We start from the raw sequence: 23,104 nt of genomic DNA on the forward strand, positions 1-23,104 counted from the left end.
TTAGGCTAGCTAGGCTGACAGGCCGCTGCCTGACTTTCCGGTACTCTTTTGACACTCTCTTATGCCCTTCCATGCGTGGTTTTAAAAAATAAAATAAAAAGGAAGCTCGTGGGCACAGAACTGTTGGGAGTGTGCCAAAGCACCGGTTTCTATGAGATCCCCCCCCCCGCCTTAGAAGTTGTGGGGCTCAGAAGTAAGCCCCATCCCTCATAAACCTCTGCTCTCCAGAGGAGAGCTGGTCGTGTGGTAGCAAGCATGGATTGTCCCCTTTGCTAAGCAGGGTCCACCCTGGTTTGCATTTGAATGGGAGACATGTGTGAGCACTGCAAGGTATTCCCCTCAGAGGGGGCTGCTCTGGGAAGAGCATCTGCCGGCTTGCATGCAGAAGGTTCCCAGTCCCTTCCCTGGCAGCATCTCCAAGACAGGACCAGGAGAGACTCCAGCCTGCAACCTTGGAGAAGCCGCTGCCAGTCTGGGTCGACAATACTGAGCTAGATAGACCAATGGTCTGACTCAGTATATGGCAGCTCCCTATATTCCTACCTCTGCTTTTACAAGTCAGGCACCATCGACACAGCCTTGCCTGAACCTTGGAAGCAAGCAGCCTCCCCGGAAAGAGGCCCTGAGCAGAAACCTTAGAGCAGGACTGAACCTAAGACCCAAATCCAATGAACAGCTGAAGTTGTAACCAGCTTCCCAAAGAGTTCAAGGAGGAGTGGCTTGTCCAGCCAGAAAAGAAAAGGGAAGGAGTGGGGCTGCTGGTTCGTTTTATTAATAGATTTATATTCTGCTTTTCATATTGCCTAGTCTTAACTAGATTTAGGCTAGGCAGAAGGGGTTTCCTAACTGCAAGAGCTGTGGAACACTCTGCCTCATGCCGTGGTGGGCACCTTCTTTAGAGGTTTGCAGAAACAGGCTGGAATGGATGGCCGTCCCGTCTGGCAGGGAAGATGCCCAACAGATGCCTGCAGTGAGCAGAGGGTTGAGCTAGAAGACCCCTCCAATTGGTCCCCTCCAATTCTAGCATTCTGTGATTCTACGATCAGGATCCACCAGGAGCTTCTCGGTCTCCATACCAGTGGCCTTTCTGAGGAGCCACTCAGAAGCTGCCAGGGAGGAAGGGGGCAATATTACTCTCCCACTCCATCCCCGTTACCTCTCCCTAGGGCTGTCAACTCTGATTGAAGGAATCCCTAGAGTTTCCTCCCACTCTGCCCCCAATGTTTTGCACAACCTCAAGCTATTGACATCTCCAGCTTTCAAATACTCTCCTGCAGATTGATGCCAATTCCTGGCGATCCCAGGCCAGTCCTGGAGTGCTGGCAACTCTAGCTTCTGACCTGGCCTGTCTGTAAATGCTTCCAGGTCAGGCTTGAATCTTTGCCAGGGAAATCTCAGACTCTGGACTTGCTTGTAGAGCTCCCCAGATTTGTTCTAGATTTCTCGAGCTCTTCCTTCCAGCCCTCCAGCTTCACCCCGGTTTGCCAGACTGTATGCCTCCTACTTGCTCATATAATCTCATATCTTTCCCCAAGATCCTTGTCCCAGCCCCATCAGTCGGGCTTCTCAGATAAGACCCATGATTTTGGACTGGGCCCCATTTGGGATTTGCCCCAATCTGATCCCAGTCTGGCCTGACCTTCCCCTCTCCACCTCTTTGGCCTCCTAGACTCCCCAATTTGGGAAATGTTTCCAGTGCGAATTCTGGCATCGTCAAGTGGCCACTCTCCAATGCAAGACCATGTGGCAAGGCGTCTTCCCAACTCCCAGCAGTCCTATGATCAATTTGGTACATTTCAAGGATGTATCACAAAGCACTCTCTGTCTCCAAGAAAACGTTCTTTATTATTATCATCATCAGAGTTGTATTTACAGAGAAGGGATAAGAACAGCAACCAGGCTCAGACAATGAGCTGGAAGGCTACATTCAAAGCTGAATTTAATATCACTGGTCTTTTCACTGGCGCCTGCCGCAGGAGGCAAAGCGACATCCATCAAGTGCCCTAGAATGCAGATTAAACTGTTAATACTGCTGGTTCTGCAACACGTCCAAGGAAAGGGATATTCCCTACAAACATTAGCTGAGGCTCCAAACAAAACTTTGCCCCCTCGAATTTGGTTTTTATGCAGCTGAGGTGGAATGCCTTTTGAAGTGCAAGGCAGGTCTTTAAAATGTCTGAGGCATGACTCTTTGCATCCAGAACTTCCACTGACAGTGGAAGAAAAAGCAAAAAGCAAATGATGCCCATAGGATTGTCACCCACAGACACCAAAGACCTTATCTAATGAGAATTATCCGCCTTTCCAAGAACTACAATTCTGGGGAACCCTTGGAAAGTCCTGACAGCTTAACCCGGGGTTTCTCAAACGTCACTGTCCAGAATGTTGTTGGACTACAACTCCCATTGTCCCCTGCCGCAATGGCCAGAGGCAGGGGGTGATGTGGTCTTTAGTCCAACAACTTCTGGGACCCCAAGTTTGAGAAACCCTGGATTAATCAGACAGAGGCAGGAGAACTGAAGTGATACCACCAGGGAGATGTCGGTCCTTGTGGTGTGCACAGCCATTTCTCTGTCCCCAGGTCTTGCAGAGTTTCGTGGTACTCCCAAAGCCTATAAGGCCAGAGATAATGGCGGGAGGAACCATAAGTGTGCCCACCTCGGGAAACGACACCTCCATCATCCCATTTTCAGGCCTCTTTAAAAAACGCTCCTGCCCCCAACATGGGCCGGGGTGGGGTTGGGTGGCCACTGACTCGAATGGCCAAACAAAGAGGTCCAGGTTTTGCAAGAAGCCTTCCAGGCCCAGGAAGGAAGACCTCTGTGATGCAAGGCCAAGTGGCAGGAAAAGGTGCTGCTTCGAGTGGATTGTATGCATTAGCCCTTTGAGCAAAGAGAGGTAATGTGGGTTTCTTAAGCCTGAGTAATAGGTCCTGTGTTGCAATAGCCTTTATTCTGACCTCCTCGGCCTCTGGAGGAATTCTTTGAGCAGCTGTAAGAGCCAGCCTGTCTATTTCTTACACACAGGGGCTGTGAAAGGGCAAGTCATTTGTGCTCCCAATTCATCTCCCAAAGGGGCAGGACCCCTCTTATCTCACCCCCCATTAAGGCTCAGAGCTCTAAGTGGTCTGTAGCTCTCAGCACAAGCAAGGTCTGCCCGTCTCTACGTGACGTCTTCAAAATCCGGCAATCAGATGAGTGACTCGACGATGGGCCGTGCTGCTGTGTAGTCTCTGCTTGTGATGGACATGCAGATTGGATCTTGATGACCATTGAGGTGGTACAGAGTGGAGCCCGAGTCATAAGGGAGGAGAGCTGGTCTGGTGGTAGCCAGCATGAATTGCCCCCTTTGCTAAGCAGGGTCTGCCCTGGTTTGCATTTGAATGGGAGCCTACATCTCTGAGCACGGTCAGATATTCCCCTGGAAGAACACCTGCCTGCTTGCCTGCAGAAGGTTCCAAGTTCCCTCCCTGGCAGCACCTCCAAGAGAGGGTTGAGAGAGACTCCTGCCTGCAACCCTTGGAGAAGCCGCTGCCGGTCTGGGTGTTTCTCAACACCCCCGCCCCCCACACACACAAGTTTTTTGTTTGTTTTTTTAAAATCACTTATTTCTATTTGTATGCAAAAATTAAATAACAGCTAGGGTGCCAGTACACCCCCCACCCCTTGTACCTTTAGCAGCTGCCTGACAGGCAGAAATGCACTGAGTAGAGCTTCTTCTGTGATAGGGGAAGCTTCATCGGTTTAATTTCTACAGCCTGGGCAGCGCTCAGAGCCCAGCAACCCAAAGCCAAAGGTGGGTCACCCACTATCAATTACCTGGGGCATTTTCTGGGTGGTTCATATAGACCTTCCTCACCCCTGCTCTCCAGAAAGGGTTTTCATGGGGCAATTCATACACTGATCCCACGACAAAAAAATGCCCCATGGCAATGGGGGGTGGGGGGGGGGAAGGGGGCAGCTCCTCACTGCCCAGAATGTTTCAGATGCCACAAAGACCTGCCCTGGAATGGGACAGGAGCGGAGTGAATATCGGTCGGCGGGGAGGGCAAGAAAGGACAAGGGCACCCCATGGCATGGGACAGTCCGAGGATCTTTCTGAGGCCCTCTCAAGGCAGCCCAACTGCCTAAGCAGCCCAAGAGCAATGTCCTTGGAGGCACCAATCAACCGGCAACTAGCGTTGCTGAGTGAGGAGTGTGCTCCAGGATCCAGGGCAGAGGAGGGAATTGGGGGACACCACTTTCTGGTTTTGCCCTCGTCTCCTTTGCAACACTGCCACTGAGCCCAGGCACAGCTCCTGGCAGCATCTCCAAGAAAGGGCTGAGAGAGAGTCCTGCCTGCCGCCTTGGAGAAGCCGCTGCCAGTCCGGGTAGACAATCCTGAACTGCATGGACCAAGGGTCGGACTCAGTATATGGCAGCTTCCTCTGTTCCGATGACATTCGTGATGTCCTACAGGAGGGATCAGCAACTACAGGCCTCTGAGGTGGAGCACTTATTTACTATTTCTTGTTTAAAGTCAGACAGGTGTTATTGACTGGTGTGTTTTATCCAGACATCGAATCCTTCCCAAGGACCTGGGATGGCTGGATTTTATTGTCAATTGTTATAGATATCGTTGCAGAATATAGGCTGTTCCCAGTAAAGCTGCTTTTTGTAATTGGCTGATGGTGATTTCTGTGGCCCCGATGGTGCTGAGGTGCTTGCTCTTCAAGATGTTTGGGAATTGCACCTAGGGCGCCAATTACTACTGGGATTATTTTGGTCTTCTATTATTTTTTATTGTATTATTATTATTATTATTATCTATTATCTCTATACTGCTTTTCAACAAACATAAAATAGTTTAGGCAATGGGAGAAATAAAATAAGGGCTCCCTGTTCAAAAAGGGTTCACAAGCTAAAAGAAGAACACACACACACACACGGGCCACTGCGGGGATGCTATGCTGGGCTGAATAGGGAAAGTTGCCCCCCCACACACACACCGCTAAATAGAAGGGACCCTCCTCTTGGAAAGGTGCCACTTTGCCCAATTAGATAGGGGAATCATATTTGCTGACTACGGCGCTTTCCAGAGAGGCCGTAGCAAGGCAGGGGTTTGTGGCATCTGAAATCAACCTCGGACCCAGCGCTGCATGGCTGGTTTCTGCTCTGGTTCGTCACAGGACTAAAGTCTTGCTCAGAACAGAGTCCCTCTTACTGGGGGTTGCATGCCGGGGTGGAAGGGTGCGCCGCTTGGACTCCAGAGGTTGGTCCGAGGTGCAAAGTGGGCATCACCACCCGGGTGAGAAGTGCCCGAGAGGCAGGAGGAAGCATCCGGTGTATGGGGAGAAGAAACCGAATCGGAGTCGGCCCACGAAAAAGATGGAAACGGAAGGCACCAAGCAGGCGTGAGCAAAGGCTCTGCTGAAGAGGCGATATCCACCCTTGGTAAGAAACGGATTCAAGGAGAGCCTCCGTTTTTCCTCCCACTCACCAACCTCCGTCCTGCCAGACAGTGAAAGAGATTCCCAACCCAAGGAGAAGGAGGAGAGCTGTGCCAAAGGGTCTCGCTGGTGGGTTGGTCTGAAGTCTTAACGACCAATTCGACGGCCCACAAGGATGGCGTCACAGCTTGCTTACTCCCCCAAGTTCTTCCCCTTATTGTCTGGAAAAGAAAGAGAGAGAGAATCACAGAGCCACGGTTCTGAAGAGACTTTGGAGGGTTATCACTTGGTTCGCGCGGCAAGCTTACGCACACTTCCTTGCGAATAGGCCCCACTGATCACACCAAGCGCCACTCTTGTGCCGAAATGGTTCCTCGCACATTGTAACGAATATGCCGGATATATTTATATACCACTTTTCAACAAAAGTTCCCCAAGCAGTTTACATGAAGGATGTGCACGGAACCGGGTTGGAGCCCCTTTATGGGCCTTCGAAGCGGTCCGGGCAGTTCGAGGGGTTGGGTTCTGCTTTCAGGGCAGGGGAGGGTGCACGTACCCCTCCCTCTGCTTTCCTCCCCACAGGCTCTCCGTGTTTTTAAAGTCCTGTTGCCCCCTTTACTGGAAGTATCCGATGTGCCTGTGCGTGCTGGATGCGGGCACATCGTGGGCGCATGCTCGCACACTGGGTGCGCACGCAGGAGCATCAGAAACTTCCGCCTACTTCCGGTAAAGGGGGCAATGGGGCGGCGGGGAGGTACGCTGCCGCCCCAGTGGGCTTTTAAAACATGGAGCGCCAGTGGGGGGGGAAGCGGAGGGAGGGGTAAGTGCACCCTCCCCCCGCCCTGAAAGCAGAACCCACCCACCCCCACCTTCAAGCCTGCCCTGCCCGGTTCCGTGCACATCCCTAGTTTCTATAAATATAAATCAATAAATAAAATGGCTCCCTGTCCGCAAAGGGCTCACAATCGAAAAAAGAAGAAATCATAAGATAGATGCTAGCAACAGCCACTGGAGGGATGCTGTGCTGGGGATGGATGGGGCCAGTTGCTCTCCCCCTGCTCAGTAAAGAGAATCGCCACATTAAAAAGGTGCCTCTTGGCTCAGTTAGCAGGGGAGCTAACACCAGGCTCGAACGTCAAAGGGCAGATCCAATTCCTAAACCGGGATGTGGCCCAATGCACACCGACAAGGATTTCCTGCGGTATACGTTGGAGGCACAAATCCGGAAAGGAGCAAATGTGGAGAAACAGACGGATTTAAGAGACGAAATGATGCCACATCCACTTCCCATTTCTGCGTTTGCACAATGGAACTGCAGAGGTTCAGAACCCACTAGGTGGATTCATACGGCATCTGCTGTCTTCTAAAACGCTAGAATTCAACAAGCCACAGATTCTGCAAGCCAGCCAGAGCGGGAGCTCAGCTACTCAGTCCACTCACCTTTTAGGGACGAACTTGAGGGAGCTGCTAAATATTCAGAAGCGAGACTGGCCCTTCTTTGGGCCGTCGTTGATGAATTCGTGGCCCAGACCATTACCGCACTTGCCACACAAGACCTAGATGGAAAGCATTCATTGTCAAGATCTAGGATTCACCTTTCCTAAAAAGACCGTCTAAGGTAGCTAACAACAATCAAACGAGCAGGTTCTCCCAGTCACAGGAATCGTGGTTGAATGCTGGTTGCCCACATTGGCGGGATCATGTGGGAGAGCTGGCCTTGTGACTTGTCCCCTTAGCTAAGCAGGGTCCACCCTGGTTGCATATGAATGGGAGACTAGAAGTGTGAGCACTGTAAGATATTCCCCTCAGGGGATGGAGCTGCTCTGGGAAGAGCAGAAGGTTCCAAGTTCCCTCCCTGGCAGCCTCTCCAAGAGAGGGCTGAGAGAGACTCCTGCCTGCAACCTTGGAGAAGCCGCTGCCAGTCTGTGAAGACAATACTGAGCGAGATGGACCAAGGGTCGGACTCAGGATATGGCAGCTGCCTATGTTCCTATGTGAAGAAATGCCACACCAGTGACCTCAGTCCGATCCTGGGGCAAAAACCAGCTCCAGATATCTAGGATCCGCAGTAGAATGGCAGAACTCAGGATGCTCCAGACCATGATTCACTGTCTGTGTGAACCCACGCCTCTCACCTATCCTGGTTACCTGCCAGCCACATGTCCTCACCTGAGCATCCACCATAGACCCCCTGAGCTCCCAGATTGCATGGCGACTATGACTACTCAGTGATGAAGGAAAGCCATTCTGCACGTATGCAGAGGAACACTTCTCTCACAGGCACTAAAAACACATTCCAGGCTGGAAGCCTGCTGAGCCCTAGCTCCAGTTAAATCCAGCAAGAAGGGCTTTTCTGACCTCACCTTAAAGGCTCCCGGGCGCTCTAAATGCTTGGAGACGCTGTCGGCGTGGATCGTTTCGGTAAAGGCTGGCCACGGGGATGAGTGAGAGTATTTGGACTTGCTGGAGAAGAGCTCGTAGCCGCATTTGGAGCAGACGTATATGCCTGTGCACAAAATAAGAGGGAACAAAGAGAGTAAGGCCACAGAGGGGGCCCAAAGGTAAGTGCCAAATGCACAGACTGAGCACTTGGGAAGCCAACATGCTTGCAGGCCAGTGTCCAGGTAGCATCAGTCCAGCACCCCAACGTCCTAGCAACCTGCTTCTGCCAGCCAGAAATCTCTTAGCGGCTTTCTCCAATCCTTCCAGTCTCAAAACTATTTCCTGTCTTCTCACTGGCCCAATTCAAGGCTGTTCCTTTCAGCTCCCAGCCAGGCAGGAAAGGTGCTATGCCTATTCCAGGAGTTTGGAACAGCTATCAGCTGACAACAAAGAGCATCTGGGTCCCGTTCTTCTTCATCAAGTTCCAGACTATAAAAATAAACTTAAAGATGGGCATTTGGCATATATCTTCCAAGATTTTTACAAAAGAAGTACTTAACGCCATTTTAAAAAGAACAGAGCAATTTTTGAAAACATCCAAGTGGGGAGAAAAGATATAATTAGCATCCTTCACATTTGATTTTTTTAAAAAAGGGATTTCATGAACAGCAGCCAGCAAGAATCCAATAATTATTAGCCTGTTCACTGATTTTTCCTTAATGTCCTGGATGCCTGCTTGAAGAGTACCTTGCTGGCATCAGGTTTTTTCCAGCATCAATACCTTCACAAGAATCCTTCCAAAGAGCACTTTAGGGATAGCAAATATTACGAGGAAGGAGCATTTTTTTCTGCTTCTTCTTTTATTTTTAGTGCTTATCCAGTGCAGCTCAGCAGCTAAACCAAAAGTAAAAGGTGAAGGGAGAGAAGAATCCCAGCTTGGGGCCACTCCTGTTAAATACTTCCCTAAAAAAACATCTGAGCAAATACTTCACCCAAACTCAGTGACGCCACAGTAACTGGAAACTATTTGTTCATTATTTGGTCAGCTGCTCCAGCTGACCAAAGGAGAGGAGAGCTGGTCTTGTGGTAGCCAGCATGACTTGTCCCCTTAGCTAAGCAGGGTCCACCCTGGTTGCATATGAATGGGAGACTAGAAGTGTGAGCACTGCAAGATATTCCCCTCAGGGGATGGAGCCGCTCTGGGGAGAGCACCTGCCTGCTTGCATGCAGAAGGTTCCAAGTTCCCTCTTTGGCAGCATCTCCAAGATAGGTCCAAGAGAGACTCCTGCCGGCAACCTTGGAGAAGCCGCTGCCAGTCTGTGAAGACAATCCTGAGCTAGATGGACCAAGGGTCTGGCTCAGTATATGGCAGCTTCCTATGTTCCTATCTCAAATGAAACTAAAACTGGGAGGCAGGGAGGGAGAGAAGCCTTTTTGGATTTATACAGAGAAGAAGAACAACAGTCCCTGCTGGTGCCATCAGCCTGACTCCAAAGGGGGCGTCCAGTATGACCCGCCAAGGATCGAAAGGGAAAGATCAGATCAGGCTCCACAGAGAAGGGAACTCCTGGGGTTAAAAGAAGCCACCAGGCCCAAGGCGTACGCTGCAGCCGGGGGTGATGGGAGCTGTAGTCAACAACATCCGGGCATCCCTGTTAAAGGAAACACTGGACCCACTGAGCCATTGCCACCGGGGGGTGATGGGGACTGTAGTACTCCAGCAACGTGTGGGGACCGTCGAGGCTGCCTGGGCTGGGGGAGCCCTGCCTGCGGCCCCTGCAAAGGGGCTTCCCCCGACCCCGTCCCCAGCAGCGCCCTCTGCCTGCCCCCAGGGTGGGAGGCATCCCAGGGACCCGGGTTGGGGTCAGAGGAGGAGGGCGAGGAAGGACGACCCAGCCGCCGCCGCCTCCCTGCCCAGGCGCGCTGCTGCTGCTGCTGCTCCCGCTTCTTCCTCCGCTTACCGGCCTCGAAGTGGCTCTGATAAACCTCGCCTCCAGAAAAGACGCAGAAGGACATGGCTGCGGCTGCGGCTGCGGCTGCTGCGTCGCCGGTCCCGGGACTTTGGCCGGGCGGCTTCCTTCCCTTACACAACCGGCGGCTCCTCCTCCTCCTCCTGCGTTCGCTCCGCCGCCGCCGCCGCTTGCAGTAGCAGCGAGGCCGGCGCCAGGGGTCGCTGTCGGGTAACGCTGGGCCGCCCGCAGGGGCAGAGCGCGCTGCATTCCCTACAAGGGGAAGGGTTTGTTCTTGCCCCCAGATCTGTCCAGCAGGGCCGAGTCTAGAAAGTTTGGGGTCTGCTGCTGCTGCTGCAAAATTAGGTGTGTCCCCCCCCCCGCCCCGTGTACAGGTAATTCCCTTTGGGCTAAAGAGTGCGGAGGTTGTCGGCCCTTTGATCCCTCAGCGGATCCTCTGCCGCAGCTCAGTTGGCAAGCATCGCGAAAGGAAAACTAGAGACAATCCAGAAACAAAAACTAGAAACAATCCAGAAACAAAAACTAGAAACAATCTAGAAACAAAAGAAAGAGAACTAACAACAGCAGCCTCCAAAGAGCTTTCCCAGACAGCAGGCTTTGCAGGTGGGTTTACTGAGGGGGCTTTTGAAGCCCTTTAACTCACATCTTCTCCAGGATGGAGGGGGTGCGTTCACATATCAGCCAGATTTACTTCGAAGTTCCTTCCTGCGGCGGCTCAGCTGAAGAACCCCTCCAAAGCCCGTGGCTGGCAGCAGCGAGGTTTTTCCTTCCCTAACTTGTTCAAGAAATGGGGCACCAGGTTCCTCGGGGGAAATGGGTTTCCTGCCAGGGGCCAGGCTTGCAGAGGGGTTTTTTTTTGATAGTGCTTGTTGGGGAATCTCCTTCCAGATTAAATCCCTCCTATTCTTTTGGTTTGGAAAGTGTGCTGGAGGAGGGGATGATGCATCTGCTGGAAGAGCTTCTCCTGGCACTCCTGGACTGCCTTGGTAGTAACCACTCCTGGTCACTCTCCACCCACCCCTCTTGATTTCAAGGCCCTAGTCCTTGTCCTGTGAGGTTCCTTGGTGGTTCAGAGAAAACTTGGTCAGCTTTCTGGTTGCACATCCATCCGTTTTTCATGTCTGTGGTTAGAACTGCAAGATCCAAAAATGCAGAGCTCTGTGAGTGCAGGGGAGAGTCAACTTTGCTTTGCTTTGTTTTTAGCTAGAGTGTCCAAAATGTCACCGCCTGACCACCCCATCTCTCTGGCACATCTCTGTTTCCAGGGAGGGGCATGCAGCATCCATTGTTAAGATGGGCTGAATGAAAAGGGTCACGGGCTGGGAAACCCCTCTAGCTAGTAACCCTGAGAGTTGCATGTGGAAAAAAGCAGGCTCCGTACACCTTCTGAAGTGTTTCTTCCGTTCGACCTTAAAAAGTTGGCTCGGAAATCCTGGACAAGTTTCTATTGAAGAATCTCGAACCCTTCCGGCCCTTCTGAACCCTTCTGGAAACCCCTCTAGCTAGTAACCCTGAGAGTTGCATGTGGAAAGAAGCAGGCTTCGTTCACCTTCTGATGTGTTTCTTCCTTTCGACCTTAAAAAGTTGGCTCGGAAATCCTGGACAAGTTTCTATTGAAGAATCTCGAACCCTTCCGGCCGTGCCCTCTTATTTCAAGTCAGACAAAGGGGCAAGCAGAAGAGGTAGTGACCCATCACTATATTTTGTTTCCCTGGACCTCCTTTGTGAAAGCAGCACCAAATTGCCACACCCAGTGATTTCTGTGACAGGCTGCATCCATGTCTTAAAAATCTTGTATCACACAGAACTTTTGAAAACAAATCCTGTGACAGAATCAATGAAGGTCGTCTAGGCAAAACTTTCAATTTCACTAACAAAACTGCACCCAAATGGTAATCCCTGCCAGAACAAGAGCTTCTCCTTCTCTGGCAGCCTTTAAGGAAGCTCACAAGACACATCTGTTTCTTAAGGCTTTTAGTTCATTTTCCCCCCTATATATTTTTCTTTTAATTGTTTGGCTTTAGATTTTTTTAAAAAATCTTATGTAAACTGCCTGGAAGGGTCTTATTAGGTGGTTTGTAAATCAAATAAATTGTTTGGGGCAGAAATGGAGGTGTTTTGCACTCTTGACATATATTTCTAATACAGAGACCATTCTAAATGACTGCAGATGTATCGTTTGAGAAAGTGATGGGATATGAGAGAGAGGCTGAAGCTGAAAATGGAGCAGAGCCTTTTCCTTGGAAGCCAACGGCACTGCTCCTCGAAGGGAGATGCCAGCGTGGCTGAATATCACAAGAAGCTCGCTTCCTTCCTGCTGATGGAGAACAGCAAGAGGCCCGGTTCAAATCCCTGCTGGTATGTTTGTTTCACAGACTATGGGAAACGCCTCTATCGGGCAGCAACGATATAGAAAGGTGCTGAAAGGCCTCATCTCAGACTGCGCGGGAACAGGCAATGGTCAACCCCTCCTGTATTCTACCCAAGACAACCACAGCGCTCTGTGGGCGCCAGGAGTTGATACCGATTCGACGGCACATTCTACCTTGACCTTACACTTTTTAAAAATGCAAACCATGAAATAAGCACATTTCAAGCCTCTTAGCTTTTGTGGAGCAACTGCTGGAGGGGCCACGGTGTCCCCCCTCCCTCCCTCCCCCCCCCCCCCCGGTCACCAGGAGCAGCCATTGTTAACACATGCTACTCATCCTTCCCCAGACTGGATGTTTGAGTAAAATATTAAAAGGGAATTGCAGGTGTCTCTGGGTCAGGGCCTCGTGCTCAGCCCGTTTCCCCTCGGCTTTCAATCACAATTTGACAAATGCGGTTGGAAGAAAAGACCAGGAAAAAAAGCTCCACTTTGCTTCTTAGGTTGATTTTCTTGGAACAGCTGCTCCCCCCCCCCCGAAAGTGACTCGGTTGCCGTCTGGATCTTCATGGCAGCCATTTGTGAAGTTGGTTCATTCCCCCCCGCCCTTTAACCTCAAGCTCAAGAGACAGGACTCCTGTGTGTTGTGTTGTGTTGTGTTGTGCTGGGCTGTCCTGAGCTGACCCATCTTGCAGAATGTGAGGGGTGGGCTGGTGGGGGTGGGGAGGAAGCCACACCTCTCCACTGCGATTGGCCGGCTCTGCTTTATGGTATCTCTGGATGCAGTTCATAGGCTGATGGAAGCGAGGTGGGCTGGGGGGGGCCTTCAGCAGGCAATCCTGGGAGGGGGCTTGAGAAGGGGGCAGGGTTCTATTTTTAGTCTCTTTGATAACAATGGCATATGGGGATGTGGGTTAGTACTTAGTTCTTGGGGGCCTGGCTGTGGCTGGATTTTCATCACTCTGTGTGTGTGTGTGTGTGTGTGTGTGTGTGTGTGTGTGTTTTTGTGTGTGTGCCTTCATCTCACTGTGTTTGCCCTTCCTTCCCATCCTCGAGATTACAGGCAGCACGGAGATGAATTACCCATGTGTCAAGTGGATTTGTCACCCTTGCTCTAGTGTGCCACCGCCAGGGATGGCCTCCCTCAAGAGCATCCCTTCCCCCCTGCGATTGGACCGCGGCTGCAGCATCAGCACCAGTATGAGCTAAGGATGCAGCTTTCTCGCTCTCCGGCTCCCTGCATCCCTGGCACCGTTCTCATTGTACCGGCCTGCGGTTCTTTTTCCCTGGCTCCCAGACCCGCCTGCCGTGGCCAGGCTGGAAACAGTCAGAGCGGTGGCTTCAGAGCAGCTGCATCTCGGCTTAGAGCGGGATCAGATCAGGTAGTGATGCAAGCAGCCGTCCGAATGAGCTCCGGGCAAGATGCTCCTGCCCAGACCGGTAGATAATCTTGCAGCAGCTGCTGTGCCTCGTGAAAGGGATCACGGTGACCCACGGGCCCCGGCAGGGGGAAGTCCGGATCCTGTGCCTGAAGGGGTGAGGAAGGCGAATCACAGTCAGGAGCTAAGTGACCTGGGTGGGGATGGTGGCGATTCCGGGGTTCGGTTTTCGGTGTGCGATGCTAAGAGTGCTGGACATGTCGTTCGGCTCTGGAGACCTCAGAGGCAGGATATGTGTGTGTGTGTGAGACAACTTTGTGTGGTGCAACTGCTACAGTGACGGAGGGCAGACAGAGAGACCAACTCTTGGTCTAATTTCAAAGCGGTGCTTGGCACTGACAGGCAGAAATCTGGCTCTCTTCAGTCGCTCGCTAAATGCTGACCTCACACAAGAGGAGACTTCTTTGAAACGATGCTCTCTTTGGGGTAGCTGGGGAGGTCACCCCTTGACGGAGTGTAGCAAAGTGGTGAAATGAACCGTGTCTTGCATGCCGAGAGGCAGGCTGCTGCCAGTCAGAGCAGTACACAAGCCTGAGCTAGCTGGACCATGGGTCTGACTCAGTATAAGGCAGGTTCTTGTGCTCCTAGATATCCCTTCAGAACCAGAGATGTGGAGTGTGAGAGAGCGAGAGCGAGAGCAGAGCTTCACGTTCCCTCCAGCCTCTTGCGATAGTCTCTTGCCAGCAGCAGCAGAAATGCCAGCCCAGCCTTCTCACACAACTCTGCACCGAAGACTCCCCGCAAACTTGGCCCGCTTCTCCTGACTCCGTAGCTGGAAGGGGTTCCTGCCCCAGCCCAGCTCCCCTCTGCAGTCTTTGCTCTCCAGCGTCGCAAGGTTGTCTGCTGTGCAGTGCGTCCCCCTTCGGTCCTCGATGCACTGATGTTGCCACCCAGGACTTCAAAGTCAGGTGAGAAGCGGCAGCTGCACCTTTTCCTTTCTCTCCAGATGGGCTGAGGGACTCCTCGGGGGAAGGAGGACGCGGCCAAGAGTTGTGGCAGCCCCCGGCACAAGGTGTCGCTGAGCGGGGGCGCATCAAGGAGGCCGCTGTCCAGATGTGGGACTGATGAATGGACAGAGATCACCAGACACCTCTCCGGTGAAACGGCCTCAGTCTGAGAAAGGGTGAGTGGGATGGAACCTTTGGAACTGCCAGAGGCTTTGCTGCCGGCGATGTTTTTCTCAGGGTTGATAGAAGCGATGTCCGGGAACGAGAGCAGGCATGTACAGAAGCGAAAGGGAGTCTTGTTTTCCGGGAGGCTTCAGGAATTCAAGCACAAATCACGTGCGCTCAGCGCCACTGGCAATTCCTTCCACGCAGCAGAAGAGCCGATTGTCACGCGTGATGGTTTAAATGTAGGCTTGCTGCATGGACGCACCGGCTGTGGTTGATGCCCCCTTGGTGACTCCGTGCGCTGCCTCTGTGCTGCAGTTGGCTGTTATCTCCCGTGGGCATGTAAGCCGGTGGGGCGGAGGACAAAATATTGGCTCCAGTGTGTCTAACTTAATTGCAGAACTGTTTATTGTTGCTCGTTTGTTGACGTCGCCGCCCAAGTCCATGGTTCACCACAAAGAATGAGAGTGTAGGTCTCTGCCCCGTGAGGTTTACAAGCTAGGTATCAACACAAAGCAGACAACAGTGGACAGGGAGGGAGATGGAGGCAGAGAGTCAACAGAGGAAGAGTATGCTGTTAGGCGGTTGCATGCACAATAGCATGGCAGCAGTGGGGCTTGGGGCAGAGGTGGGCAATCTTGGCCCCGCCAGCTGTTGTTGAACTGAAATGCCCATCACCCCAGCCACAATTATCCCCAGCTGGACAGGGCCAAGATGGCCCACCCCTGGTATAGGGATGAAGGCAGGGTTTCCCAAACCGGGGTCCCCGGATGGTGTTGGACTACAACTCCCATTATCCACAGCTGCCGTGGCCAGTGATGATGGGGACGGCAGTCCAGCAACAGCTGGGGGACCCCAGTTTGAGAAACTCTGGTCTAAGGGGTTGGGCCAAAAGACTCAAGGGAAAAGTGGGCTTTACGGAGGCGTCACGCAAGTGTTCAGGGAGGCCGTTTCAAGAGGCAACCAGGGAGAAAGTGCCATCTGTGTACTATTCATAGTGCCCTATCGGTTTGCCAGGCACGGTGCAAAATAAAAAGGAGACAGATTGTTGCCCCAAGTATCTTACAATGGGATTGCTGCTAGTTGGGGGGCGGGGAGGACAATAGAGGAAGGGGAGAGCCGGTCTTGTGGTAGTGAGCATGAATTGTCCCCTTTGCTAAGCAAGGTCTGCCCTGGTGGTTTGCATTTGAATGGGAGACTACATGTGTGGGGCCACTCTGGGAAGAGCATCTGCTTTGCATGCAGAAGGTTCCAGGTTCCCTCCCTGGCGGCATCTCCAAGAGAGGGCTGGGAGAGACTCCTGCCTGCAACCTTGGAGAAGCTGCTGCCAGTCTGTGTAGACAATATTGAGCTATACGGACCAAGGGTCTGACTCGGTAGATGGCAGCTTCCTATGTTCCTAGAAGAGGGAGGCAAGACTGGTGAGCAGCAGAGAAAGAGGCAGGTGTGTGGCCAGTTTGGAGTAGGCCCAGCTATGCCCTTAGAATGAGACCGGCAGGGTGAATGGGGATGGAGCCACTCTGGGAAGAGCATCTAGGTTCCAAGTTCCCTCCTTGGCATCTCCAAGAGAGGGCTGAGAGAGATTCCTGCCGGCAACCTTGGAGAAGCCGCTGCCTGTCTGTGAAGACAATACTGAGCTAGATGGACCAAGGGTCTGACTCAGTATATGGCAGCTTCCTATGTTCCTATCCCTACCCCGCAAATGATTTAAGGTCTCTCAGTATTTGCTGCCGTCATTGAGTCCATCCACCTTGCTGCCGGTCATCCTCTTCTTCTCTTTCCTTTAACTTTCCCAGCATGATGGACTTCTCAAGGGAGCCGGATCTTTGCATAGTGTGTCCGAAGTAGGATAGTTTGAGCCTGGTCATTTGTGCCTGGAGTGAAAATTCTGGATTGATTTGTTCTAGGATCCATTCGTTGCTTTTCCTGGCTGTCCATGGTCTCCTCAAAGGTCTTCTCCGGCACCAGGATTCAAACGCGTCAATGCTTTTTTCTATCTTGCATCTTCGGAGTCCAGCTTTCGCATCCATAGAGGGTCACAGGAAAAAAACATGGTCCAAACAATTCTCATCTTTGTAGGTGCAGACACGTCACGGCATCTAAATATTATTATTATTATTATTATTACATTTATATCCCACTCTTCCTCCAAGGAGCCCAGAGCGGTGTACTACATACTTGAGTTTCTCTTTCACAACAACCCTGTGAAGTAGGCTAGGCTGAGAAGTGACTGGCCCAGAGTCAGCCAGCCAGTCTCATGCCTGAAGGGGGATTTGAACTCCGGTCTCCCCGGTCCTAGTCCAGCACTCTAACCACTACACCACACTGGCTTGGAAATATCCTTTCCAAGGATTAATAATGACTCCAGGCTAAATGACAGCGGTGCTTTGAACACAGCTCTCCCTTTCGAGTCAGCAGTTCAGCCCCACTGGACCTCTGGGGACAGGTCTGCTTGTTCAAGGGAGACCTCTCTCGGGAGGGGAGGGGGAAGCAGGACGGCCCCAGGAGACACCCAAAGGCAGTGCATTGAAATCTGCACAGCAAAGCCGTCTGCAGAGGCCACGGTGGATCCTGACACTTTAAATTAGGTCACTCATTCATCCCAGATAGATTTCTGCAAGGCTCCCCTCCCTCCGAGGGGAATTTATTATCCGTGGCAGGTGTCTAGAGAATGTCGAGCAAGTGTGGGCTTCTTCTCCCCCCTTCCTCTGCAGTGTGTCTCAGCAGGATGAGAGGAGAGAGCCACAGATCTTCAAAGAAGCCAGGATGGGGCCCGGCTAACAGCTGCCGGGCTTGCTCTTCTTCTGCCCTCTTCCCAGCAGGGCACCTCAAACGGCACTAGAGAACCAGAAAGCTTTGCTACTTCCTCGGGAAGCATTGCCTGCTCAGTGAAGTTTGGGGAAGCTTGGGGGAGTCTTTTCTCAGCCGGGCGAGACTCACTGTGTAAAAATCCCGGCTTAACAGCCTCTCTGTCAAATGCTGCAGTCTGAGATGAGATGGGCTGGACAATGGAGGGGGGGGGTCGTGCTTTCTGACAAGCCTCCTCACCCTCTGATCCCCCCAATCCTGCCCCATGTTAAAATCATTGAACTTTCTTCCCTGGTTTACTACTGCCTCCATACTCTCTTCTCTCCCTGTGTTGAATGCTAAATTGTAGGCCCCTTGGGGCAGGGATCTGTCGTCTTGCGCTTTGCACAGTGTCATGCACATAGAAGGCACTCTGATAAGACCGCCAAATATTTTATTTTCATTTTATTTATTTTTACGTTTATATCCTGCTCTCTCCCTCCAAGGCACACAGAGTGGTGTGCATGATGATGTTTATCCTCACAACAGCCCCTGAGAGGAGAGCTGGTCTTGTGGTAGCAAGCATGACTTGGCCCCTTAGCTAAGCAGGGTCCACCCTGGTAGCATATGAATGGGAGACTAGAAGGGTGAGCACTGTAAGATTTTCCCCTTTAGGGAATGGAGCCTCTCTGGGAAGAGCAGAAGGTTCCAAGTTCCCTCCCTGGCAGCATCTCCAAATAGGGCTGGGAGAGATTCCTGCCTGCAGCCTTGGAGAAGCTGCTGCCAGTCTGTGAAGACAATACTGAGCCAGAGATAGACCAATGTCCTGACTCAGTATATGGCAGCTTCCTATCTTCCTATGAGGTAGATTAGGCAGAGAGAGAAGTAACTGGCCCAGAGTCACCCAGTGAGTTTCATGGCTGCAGGGGGATTTGAACTCAGGTCTCCCCGGTCCTAGTCCAGATACATACATATATTGTAATAAATTTATGATAAAACTATACCCTTAGGGAACACTCTGCAGTTACGTAGGGAGTTATAAAACTCAATCAATAAAACTCAGTCTATATACACACAACATAGTCATTAGGATGGTCTCTGTATCAAATTAAACAGTCCAATAGTCGAAAAGCTCATCAATAAGATGGGAGAAGTCCAAGCCAGTCTTCCCAATGTCTTGTTTTAGCTGAGGGATAACGTATCATAGTTTTGCCAGCATCTGTTCACGGATATGCTGTTGCCAGACGCGGTTCAACTTGAACGGAGTCTTCTCCAGTGGCAAATGTAGTATTTAACAAAATAGCAGGTATACTGTTTACCTCTACCCAACCTAAGAATGGGGTTATTGTTCGCTGCTCTCTTCGGCTTCCTCGCCCCCCGCCCCCCACCAGCTTCCTAAGAGCTCAGAAACCCCGAGAGCGATACCAGGAACCGCCAGTGGAAAGGACTCTATGCTGGGTTGAATCAGGACAGCTGAGTACTAGAGAACCATCACTTCCCAGTTAGTGAACACATTTGCAAAATTTAGTCCGGTCACAATTTTTTTTCCCCCTTGGTGAAGAATTTGAGCTTCTCTCTCTCTCTCTCTCTCTCTCTCTCTCTCTCTCTCTCTCTCTCTCTCTCTCTCACACACACACACACACACACACACACAGGCTCAGCTTGTATTAAACCTTGGAAGCAACACGGAAATCCCCGCCACTGCAGATTTACAGACTCCACAGGGTTCTTCGAAAAACCCTCCTGCAGCGGAAGCCCCCTCCTCGTTCTCTTGCCTCTCTCTCCATAGCTGGCTGGTTTTTCAGACCCACACAAAGGCACTCACTCCCAAGACAACACTCCGTTCCCATTGGATTGTCGAGCCTGGCTCCTGTTAGCAACCTCCTTTTTTGCTTGCAGGCTGCCCTCCATGCTGAGACACAGCCGGAGGCTGAGAAGCTTGAGATGCATGCAGGAGGGTGGGTGGGTGGGTGAGCAGGAGGGAAGGTGCCAAAGCACCCTTTATTTTTAGCATTGGGAGCGATGCATGATTCCAGCTTCCAAAGGTGAGACCAGATCTGGATGCCGTGAACATCCTTCGCAGCCGTTGAGAGCCAAGGTCCCATTTTAAGAGGGCTGTGGGCCACAAGGCCATCCCGCCGGATTTTATTTCATTGGGTTTGACCAGGTAAGTTTCCAAAGCAAATCCGTGTCTCTGATAATTATGTCACTCCATTTGACTGACCTCGCTGACTTCAATTGTCCCCATTAGCATAGCTGAATTTTCTGGTACCTGTTTGCTATAGCTGCTGCTGTGCTGAATGTCCCTGGAGAAAGGTGCTTGCTTGCTTATTTACTAACTTTCTTTCTTCTATGGAACTCAAGGCTGATGGAGTCCCTGAACGGACCCCCAGCCAGGCTTTCACCAGACCCAGACCCAGCAAGGTGGCTGCATTGTGTGTCTTCCGGCCATCGTCCTAGCCTGCTATAATGCTCTTTGGAGTGTTCAAAGCATGCCAAATAGATTATCTGATTGCAAGCAGAAGGTTGCCGGTTCAAATCCCCGCGGGTACTATATCGGGCAGCAGCGATATTGGAAGATGCTGAAAGGCATCATCTCATACTGCGCTGGAGGAGGCAATAGTCAACCCCTCCTGTATTCTACCCAAGAAAACCACAGGGCTCTGTGGGCGCCAGGAGTCAGAATCGACTTGACGGCACACTTTACCTTTAGGAACCTAGGAAGCTGGTGTCTACTGAGTCAGATCATTGGTCTATCTAGCTCAGTATTGCCTGCTCTGGCGGGCAGTGGCTTCTCCAAGGTTTCAGGCAGGAGTCTTTCCCAGACCTTCCTGGAGATGCTGCCAGGGCTTGAACCTGGGACCTTCTGCATGCAAAGCAGATGTTCTGCCACTGAGCGAGGGCCCCATCCTTACATCAAACCAGTATGGTAGGGCCATAGTGCAGATAAGGGGTTGAGGCTGAAAGAGAGTGTGGCTTCCCTTAAGGCTGCTGCTGAATGTATAGCAGAAGTGAGAGGTGAAAACAGCAGCTTGCGGAAACATTTGTCAGTTTCTTAACTCCTACGCAGCGCTGTTGCAGGTTAAGTTAGTGTGTACACACACACACGCACCAGAGTTCATGCATCAGGTTTCAGTCCAGCTAGCTGGAATATTGTGATGAAGGGAGAGGACAGGAATGGGGTGTGTGTGTGTGTGGGGGGGGTATTCCAAATTATTCAGTGGCCTCTAGGCCAGGGGTTCTCAAATGTGGGTCGCCAGATGTTGGACATGTCCAGCCATTGTAGCAGAGGATGTTGGGAGCTGTAGTCCAGCCACATCTGGAGACCCAAGTTTGAGAACCCTGGCCTATAAGTCCAGACCTGCTGTCTCCAAGGACACACGCTCTCCCACTGACCAGCCAGCCATTGACAAGCTGCTGTGATGACACAGAATCTTAGCAAACATTCCAACTTCTGAAGGAGAAACACCAGCCCTTAGAATCCTCCCTTATTATTGCTTCACAAGTCCCAGGGCACTGGGAGTATATTTGGGGACTGGGAACTGGGGAGCCTTAATTAGGTCTGTTGTAAATGCTTTGCTTAGAGGGCTTTGGAAGTGCAAGAGTTTCTAACTAGGGCAGGATGAATGTGGGATTGCTAACTTGCCCCTTCTCTGGAGCTGATGTGGGAAGGCATGGGCTGAATTCTAGCATTTATGATCTATCAAAAAGAAAAAAGAAACACCTGGCAATATTGACAAACTAGAACATTGCAGGGTGACTCCAACAATTGCTTGTGGAAGCAGGCATGAATTGTCCCCTTTGCTAAGCAGGGTCTGCCCTAGTTTGCATTTGAATGTGTTTGCTCTGTAAGATATTCCCCTTAGGGGAAGGGGCCTCTCTGGGAAGAGCCCCTGCCTGCTTGCATGAAGAAGGTCCCAAGCTCCCTCCCTGGCAGCCTCTCCAAGATAGGGCTGGGAGAGATTCCTGCCTGCAACCTTGGAGAAGCCGCTGTCAGTCTGGGTAGACAATACTGAGCCAGATGAACCAAAGGTCTGACTCAGTATATGGCAGCTTCCTCTGTTCCCATGTTGCCATAACGATCCCAGATGGCTGGCACCCCCATCCCCCAGGCTGGTGCTGCACTTTCCGTGTTCTCTGCATATTGCTGCGTACTCTGAGTTCCTTCTGGGTGGAATGAGCTTTCTAAATCTGGACCATCATTATTGTGCTATCGATCGGCCTTTCAGCAAGTTAATAACCTCTCAGGAGGTGGGGGCTGGCTTTTGTACGCTTAGAAACCATGCAGTGCAGGATGGCGGGTGATTGACGGCAGAGAGAAATGCTGAGCCCATAACAGAGTCTTTATTCAGGGACGTGGAGGTGGGAAACCTGAGAGGTCGGGGAGATGATAGGCTGTGTTTGGAGACCCTCCCTTTTGGGAACAGAGCCTGTTCAAATGTTCTTTGGCGTGTTCTTAGGAATGTCACATGGGGGGGAATATCACCGCTTTACTCCTGCCTTGTGGACCTATCCGTACCTTTGTGATACTACAGCTAGTCCTCCCCCTCAGATCTATTTGCATGCCTAGCAACTAACGTTCCAGCATATTGCTGGGAGGACTGCCAAAGATTGTCACACTTAACCTCTGAAAACAAAGGGTCAAGAATGAATGTGGGCGTGCAGACGTGAGCAGCAACCAGTGGGAATACTCCATGCGTGCACGAGCATATCATTTCGCGGGAACTTTGCTAGCGACAGAGGCAACAGCTAGTGGCTGGCAACTCCATGCTAGGGCTTTGCCGTCTTGGTAATCCGTTTGGAAGCAGAATTAAAACTGTGGTTCCACATGGCTGGGGGTCCCGCCCTTCTAGCCCCTATTTTCTACCTCGAGCGTCAACCTTGTCAAAAAAACCACAACGAGGAGTCATCCCACCCACCCCGATCATTCCCACCACCGCATTTGGCTCATGGTACTTAAATGGGCAAGCTCTGGCTTGCTAGTTAAGTCATTTCCCACTGTGCCATTTGATGCAGAAAGGCACCGTCTCATACTGAGCGGGAGGAGGCCATGGTCAACCCCTCCGGTATTCTACCCAAGACAGCCACAGGGCTCTGTGGGCACCAGGAGTCAACACTGACTCGACGGCACACTTTACCTTTCCTTAAATGGGCCTTGGCCACCACTGGTGGTTTACGCTGGGAGCATCTTGCTCTCCAAAAAGACAGGAAACTGCAAGGGACATGAAGGCGACAGAGCAGGATAGAAATACTCGGAGGCTGTCTTGGCAGTAGCGGCTGGTCCTCAGGAGCTGGTGGGCGGGCGCCAAAGGAGGTACAGCTGCCTCTGCTTCCCAGCAGCAACTCGGGTGGCTCCTCTCTCTCCCGTGCTGCCTGCAGGCTGGCCATTCGTCAGGTAGAGCTGCGTGGTTAAGCCGACGATCCTCAGATGGGGAATCAATCGTGCGGCTGCCGTGTGAGGAAGCAGGAGGGCTCTGAGGACACCCAGGAGCCCTTGAAGTACCCCTAGGGGCACTACTACTACCCCCTCTTGAGGAATCCCTCCTCTCATTTATGGAAACTCCCGGAATGTTTCGACGGTGTTGATTTTGTTCCCCGGTTGTTGTTTTGCTTGAACT

The 23,104-nt window shown here is 51.7% G+C and overlaps 2 protein-coding genes across 6 annotated transcripts in view; one reads left to right on the forward strand and one right to left on the reverse strand.

The window, feature by feature from the left end:
* Positions 1-1,826: 1,826 nt before the first annotated feature.
* On the reverse strand, positions 1,827-9,933 carry MSRB1 (methionine sulfoxide reductase B1). The gene is made up of 4 exons (XM_053276941.1): positions 9,772-9,933; positions 7,792-7,934; positions 6,869-6,984; positions 1,827-5,649 (listed from the first exon to the last, which is right to left on the reverse strand). The coding sequence occupies exons 1-4, from the start codon at positions 9,824-9,826 to the stop codon at positions 5,643-5,645; spliced, it is 321 nt and encodes a 106-aa protein (XP_053132916.1). The 5' UTR covers positions 9,827-9,933; the 3' UTR covers positions 1,827-5,642.
* Positions 9,934-13,153: 3,220 nt separating this feature from the next.
* The window catches only part of LOC128336649 (testis-expressed protein 2-like), a 28,016-nt gene continuing 18,065 nt past the window's right edge, over positions 13,154-23,104 (forward strand). For 2 of the 5 annotated variants that reach the window (XM_053276635.1, XM_053276639.1), the window contains exon 1: positions 19,467-19,653. The gene's annotated coding sequence lies outside the window, so the exon portion shown is untranslated. Of the gene's footprint in view, positions 13,685-14,175; positions 14,496-14,533; positions 14,711-19,466; positions 19,654-23,104 lie in introns of those variants that run through there. The other 3 variants (XM_053276637.1, XM_053276636.1, XM_053276638.1) reach the window with 3 other exon arrangements.

Source organism: Hemicordylus capensis, chromosome 13 (assembly GCF_027244095.1).
Source record: "Hemicordylus capensis ecotype Gifberg chromosome 13, rHemCap1.1.pri, whole genome shotgun sequence".
Lineage (NCBI taxonomy): Eukaryota > Metazoa > Chordata > Lepidosauria > Squamata > Cordylidae > Hemicordylus > Hemicordylus capensis.